General features: G+C 32.7%; 1 protein-coding gene across 4 annotated transcripts in view; it reads right to left on the bottom strand.

Moving 5' to 3' along the window:
- Positions 1-2,002: 2,002 nt before the first annotated feature.
- LOC113825253 (voltage-dependent calcium channel subunit alpha-2/delta-1) overlaps positions 2,003-7,080 on the bottom strand; it is a 107,673-nt gene continuing 102,595 nt past the window's right edge. For all 4 annotated transcript variants that reach the window (XM_070123817.1, XM_070123818.1, XM_070123819.1 and 1 more), the window contains 10 exons: positions 6,485-6,652; positions 6,188-6,378; positions 5,858-6,063; positions 5,532-5,682; positions 5,233-5,390; positions 4,971-5,107; positions 4,500-4,750; positions 3,538-3,700; positions 2,798-2,983; positions 2,003-2,236 (listed from right to left, as the gene is read on the bottom strand). In XM_070123817.1, the coding sequence (XP_069979918.1) occupies positions 2,141-2,236; positions 2,798-2,983; positions 3,538-3,700; positions 4,500-4,750; positions 4,971-5,107; positions 5,233-5,390; positions 5,532-5,682; positions 5,858-6,063; positions 6,188-6,378; positions 6,485-6,652 (1,707 nt within the window). In that variant the 3' untranslated portion in view covers positions 2,003-2,140. The remainder of the gene's footprint in view (positions 2,237-2,797; positions 2,984-3,537; positions 3,701-4,499; positions 4,751-4,970; positions 5,108-5,232; positions 5,391-5,531; positions 5,683-5,857; positions 6,064-6,187; positions 6,379-6,484; positions 6,653-7,080) is intronic.

Genomic DNA, 7,080 nt, shown 5'->3' with positions numbered 1-7,080 from the left:
ATATTTGGTGATTCCGTTTATGCACCGTACAAGAACTATTCCTTGTAAGTGGAAATCTTATTCTAAAGGTGAAGTAAATATTACCTATAAGAACACCTCTAAAACACATAGCATTTGTAAGATATGAAGACACCTTTCAGAAAATCCTCTAATTCTGGAAGAATCAACTGCTGTAGAGCTGCATCATGTTTTAGTATTATCATCCTGATTTCTTTTCATTTGCTTCCTTCCTTTCTTTATTTCTTTCCTCCATAAAAAAAGGACATACTAGATTGAGTTAGCACTACACAATACACTGTTTTGACTCGCACAAAACAAAATTCACTGTGTTTAGTTGTACAGATAACTGTCTCAGTAAAGAGAATTTCAGTGCCAGCCACAACGTGCAACATACTTACTTCAGTATTTTTCCCTTGTTTAAATCTATCATTCACACATCTCATGTTATATGTACCCTTTTTTTTAATCTATTTTCTTCTTTGCTCTTTGTGTCTGCATTAACACCAAGACATCCTACTAAAAACAAACAAAAATAATAATAAAGTATTAGGTTGAGTATTGAGACTACAAAATCCCAATCCTAAATACCACTTTATCTTTTCATCAAAACATTTAGACTTGAAAATAGGAAATAAAACATATATCCTGATGTATCCAGTCATTACTACATAACCACATATACCACACACTTTCTTTGGTCATTTTATCTTTAAGGCATGTGTTTGGTAGCTTACCCTTCTCATGAGTGCTTTCATCCTCTTATTCACAGTAACTACAAGAAAAGTAACACTTAAAAAAAAAGTAGAAAAGACGTTACGTGCAACTTGAAATATATTTATCTACAAATACATGTTAAACTGCCTTAATTTATCACTACATAGTGGTGATCCATGTTAGGTTGACACCATTGTGAAATATTTAGAATGTTTATGCTTTATCCTCAAAAGGTCCACTCTAAGAGAATATATCAAGAATTCTACAATAAATGAACTGGAAATTGTTAGAGAATACTATAGCTGATAATCTGACAAAATGCAAGTTGTACCAACTTTCAGCTGGAACTTGCTATATAGTTAATGGACAGTATATAGATCTTATCTATCACAGTGAGATCTAGAATGAGCAAAAAACATGAATCTGTCATACTAATAATAGGTGCGAAATGGTTATCAACCATTATCTATTATCAACCACTGCAAAAATTTGTAAGGAATGAAAATATATTATTTCACATTACAGTCAACAATTGAATACATATGAAAATGTGTCAAGTCATGTTTCATGGAATCAAGATACATTCGTTTGCTACACCATAATTCTCTTTGGTTCTGATAAAATGGAAAAAAGAACACTTTTCAATATACAATGAAGGAAGACTAGAAGCCTTATTCTGTTTTATATATATATATATATATATATATATATATATATATATATATATATATATATATATATATATATATATATATATATATATATATATATATATATATATATATATATATATATATATATATATATATATATATATATATATATATATATATATATATATATATATATATATATATATATATATATATATATATATATATATATATATATATATATATATATATATATATATATATATATATATATATATATATATATATATATATATATATATATTTCATTGCGTGTGTGTGTGTGTGTGTGTGTGTGTGTGTGTGTGTGTGTGTGTGTGTGTGTGTGTGTGTGTGTGTGTGTGTGTGTGTGTGTGTGTGTGTGTGTGTGTGTGTGTGTGTGTGTGTGTGCGTGTGTGTGTGTGTGTGTATGTGTGTGTGTGTGTGTTTTTCAAACATTTAACACAAAATGTTTTACATGCATACAAGTCATGCATAACTTGCAAAATAAATGTTTTAACGATTATGCTTTAATTTATTCATGCTTCCACTTGTTACTTTCCTTGTAACTTATCCAGCAAGAATTCTTAAATTATATATTAACAAATTCCACATAACATACACTCAATAAACACATTAAAATGTTAATTTCAATAATTTTTTCTTAGTTTTTTTCATAGAATATAAATCCTAATTTTCAAGTCCCATACATGAAAATATAGCTAATATCATCTGTACCAATAGAATCACAGTACTTAATATATACTTCCCATGATTTTACAAACAAGTAAAACACTTAGCACTGTTCCAAATGAAGCTGCTGCTGGATGTGATGATTTACTGCAATAATCCTGTAAGACAAAAAAAAATGTATCATTAAGAAAATTGACATAGCTTTTATAAATCCCTTTAACTAAATCATTCAAAATGTTTACTCTATATATATTCCAAAATGTTTACTACATCTTCTAACTTCTGAGCCTGAGAAACCAATATAATTACCTAAAGGAGTATTCAGATCCAAGCCATGACAAGTATCTAAGGCTTTCATTAAAAATTGCTGTCTGGTTACTTTGTGAAGTACAACATAACAGTTTGTATGCGGAGTCTATTTAGCTTGATCTATCAGGCAATCAAATTTGCATATTTTGAACAACAGTATATCAGCTACTCAGATAGATAATCAAATGCCAATCCACTGACAATGTTGATACATCATGCACTCATTAAATGGTCAACTATATTCAAGTGTTCTCAGGACATTAGATATTCATTGACATGGAAAAAATCCAGGAATTTTTTCAAGATAATGGTCTCAAAAAAAGCTATCACCATAAAAAAAAATCCATACACTAAGTTTCAGACTTTGGGAGATACATTTGTGAAACTATCAATCCTATTATGGTACTTACTGTTGAGTTACCCATGAGGCAGCTTGATGGCCGTCTTCTGAACCTTGCTTGATATGCACAAGGTTTCACTGTAGTAACTCTTTCTGGTGTGATATTTGGAAGACTGGAGTATACACCACATTCTTCTGGTTTTGTTTCAATGGCAACCAGAATTGCATTTGCCTTTACTAGACGTCGTACCCAAAACTGCAAATACAAATTATTGATATAAAATGACACCCTGTTTTGATGTCCTACAATGTATACTGTTCTAATTTCTCTATGCTATTGGTCCATCTTTAACATATCATGCTTCTCTTACAGTGACTGCAGTGGTTTTACAAAAATACACATACAAACACTCTAGTATAAAAACAAAAATTATATGAACGGATAACAATTTTAGTATTCGGTGATTTCCATTTACTTTCAATTACCTCTGAAACTTATTCTGGCAATATACATTACTGAAAGTTTTTTGTATCTAACAGTGTTGTTGTCCTTTCAGCAAACATAGAAAGTTGCAAGTGTAATATCTTGCTGTCATCATTAGGCTTTTACAGATAGCATATTGATGCAATCTTTTCATGATTCATCCACAGATGCATCCTACTGGTCATATCTGTACATTATAGTGTGCTATTCTCATATGAATAATTCCTGCATAATAGTATAAACACACACAAGGACAGTGACAGATAAAAGTCTATAAAATCTTCCTGCAATTCTACAAACAAGCATGCCTGACAAAAGAAACTCACCTTTGCTGTATGGTTGCTACAATGCATTACAGCAGAATGACGTGTGTTTTCACCAAAATAATAGATGGCTTGGGACATAACACATGACTCCTGTCCCCCAATTTGTGTCATGCCCCACTCAGACCATGCCTCAACGCTTGGAGACATTAATGCCACAACACAGCTTGAGGAATGAAAATAAAGTGGACAGCATGAGTCTCTTCCAATAAGATTTAATTTATAGGGAAAGGTAGATTTAATATAACATCAACTCTCTGAGGTTTACATGAAAAACCTCACAGTACAAGAGATGCAACTGAGACATTTTAATTAAACTTCATCATCCATTGTGCTATCAAGTTTTCATATTCATTCATATCTTATTCTACTTCATCTCAATGACCTCCATTCATAGGTCCTATATTTCATAAAACCTCTTTTGGCTTTGCTAGACATAATTCTAATCTTACCTAAATGAAGTTTTATTTTCAAAATCATGATAAATGAGACTTGCTACACAGTTTTCATGCATATTGAACTGATTATGTTAGGTTGCCAGTATACATGCCATGTATGGCATTGAGCATACTCTATGTTGTTTGTGTAAATGCCATTTGTTATTTGTCCCTGATTTAAGTTACTGACAAGGTAAAGCCTTCCAAAGTAAGCTTGAAGGCTCTTTATAGCTTTATAGCAGAGCAGAGAAAACATGTTTCCTGTCTTTCTAAGCACATTAGTGACTTGCACATTACACTTGATACCTGGCTTGGTATGGCATGAGAGAAAATTGTTTCAAAAGATTAATTAGCTCTGTAATAAATGTATTACAGCAATATATATATTTTTTATCATCAATTCTGATTTTCAGAATAATAAAGAAAGTATATAAAGAAAAGAGAGCAAAGAAAAAAGAAGGTAAGAAACATTAAATCAGTTTAGATTAAGATTGAAAGATAAAAAATCATTCCCATTATCAAACATACCTAAATATCATATATCGCAGATAATCAGCCCAAGAAAGTATCTCAATCAGGAAACCAGCCACAAGTTTCAGAGGATTTGGAATAAGGAAGCTTCTTGGACCTGCACTTGTTCCCTTGGTCTTTGACTCTTTGCAGATAGCCTGTGTGTTCACTCGTTTTTCCATGTTATAAATACTTGCATTATACAGATGCTCCATTAAAGGTATGTTCAGATCTCCAAGGAACATCCCCTGAAGGGTTACTCCATGTAGCTGTTGGTATAAAAACAAAATCAATGGATAATTCATGTGATAGCTGTCAATTAAGATCACAAATGATCACTCTGTTAAACTCATTAAGTGATAAAACAGTCAGTCTTTTTCCAAAGCACAGATAATATACTCATGATATCAATTCGGCCAGTGCATTATTCCATCTTTCATAGAACATCATATATAAAAGAAAATATAACAGCAACTTCTAGCACCCAACCTCCTCTTCATTTGAAGTGACGATGAGCCCTCCATCATCCACTAACAGAAGAAGGTAGTTCTTGTCCCAGTCAGTCCTTAGCAACATAGTCTTAAATTCACTATGCAAGTAACTGGCTGTCAGGTTTACACCCACAACTGTAAATAAGACCAAAAACTTTGCTTTATATTTGAAAACTAGCACAGCAGAAAAAAAAAATCACAATCTTAAAATAATAAAAAAGAACTCATTAATCCTGCACAACATAGAACTGCACACGAACCTCCGGCCATTACTTCATAATTCTTAGCAACTTTAACTGGGGCTGATAAAAAGGCACCAAGGGCATGGGGAATGATGGCGATTCTGCTTGACAGTTCTCCCCTTCGTAGGGCTGGGTTGTACCATGGGTCCTGCCAACGGAGAGCTCCTGGCCTCTGACTGTAAGAAGATAGCATTTTAAGATACGACACAAGTGCAAATTAGGACAGAGCTGCCTTTAATCACTCATCTCCAGTTGCACACATCCTTCTCAAGTTTAGATAATATTAAGTAATCCCTATTCTCAATGTTCTTCTTTACCTCTCAGGATAGAACCTAGTCAGTCCAAATCGTGTAAATATGACTCTGCCAATGAGATCTTCCTTTGACCAACGATCCTTCTTCCACTGCTTAAGTAATTCCTGCGTCCAAGACTGGGACCACAGCAACCCTTGTGCTAAGTCATTCTTATCTAGAAAAAATTTTGAAAATATATTTAACAATAATTCAAATACTATTCTGAAAACCATAGCAAGCAATATTCACTCTTTAATCATTTCAGTATCAAATGCTTCTTGATAATGCTAAAATGAAATTCCATTATTCATATTACATCATCTACAAAGACTGAAAAAATGCATTCTTACCCAGGTCTTTACACATTCCCCTTCGCTCACTGATATCCCTTATAAAGTCCTTTACCCTTGTCGCTGAGTCACTTGCTTGACGTCCTCTACAATAGGGCCAAGGAGCTATTACAGTGTCAGTAGTGTTGAACTGCTCAGCAACAGAGAAGCCACTTTGATTATGGACAATCATGTGATATGACCGCCTGAGGTTCACAATGCCCAAGCTAGAAAAAGAGAGTTGTATGGAATAAATGTATAAGTTCCTGTGGACAAACATAAATGCTGACACATCATCACAGCAATAATACTAAAATATCCAATAAAAAGCCATAATAATATCATATTTACCTATATGTAGTGTCAGTTATTGGAGTCCATGTATACTGTATTGTACTGTAGACAACAGAATGAGAATCATCAATTCTTATCTTCCCGAGGACTGATTCAGACCCTGCTGTTTCATTGGCCATTCTCTTTCGAATGAAGACTGTCTCGTTGGTCTCCTCTTCAACGTCAAGCAGATCAACATGGGGTGGTCCCTAATGGGCAACGGAACTGATAAGATTCTTCTAATTCTGATCAGCAGGACTGGAATTCAGTACACTCGTGCAGCTAAAGGACAACACTCTCACAGCTCTTACTTACCAATAAGTATGAGAGTTGTGGACTTAGCCTCGGGTGCATAACAATAAAGCCATTATGGTTGATGATGAAAGTATAACCATTTGGTCCAAGAGCCTCAAATGGTGAGAGATTCTTCAGTGACTGGATGGGAACATCAATACCTGCTACTCCCAATAAATCTGAAGTGTTCTGTAAAGAACAAAATAAAGTCACAGAAATCAACAAATAATTTCAATGAAACTATGGGACAACCCAATAGTATCTGCATAACCTGATTTGCCCAATATTTTTTTCTAAAATAAAAATATAATAATTAATGATTTCATCAAAATACAGATATTCTTTACTTGTGTATATGAAGAAAAATGCTTCTATCTTAAATCGTTATCACAAATTCTTATACAAAATTATTTAAAAGTATTTTCTCAAACTATTTCTACCTTGAATAAATCATAATTCAAAGATTCCTTATGGGTATTCCTAACACAGTTTTAACAAATAAAATACATAGTAAAAAACAGATAATCTATCATAAATATATCTAATTCAATCAAGCTATAAGACATTTTGATATATATGTACTCTGAAGATCCTATGTATGCATCCTGTATTTTTCT

Source organism: Penaeus vannamei, chromosome 7, assembly GCF_042767895.1.
Source record: "Penaeus vannamei isolate JL-2024 chromosome 7, ASM4276789v1, whole genome shotgun sequence".
NCBI lineage: Eukaryota > Metazoa > Arthropoda > Malacostraca > Decapoda > Penaeidae > Penaeus > Penaeus vannamei.
Note: the sequence above shows the minus strand (reverse complement) of the source record. Positions and strands in the feature narration are given on the sequence as shown.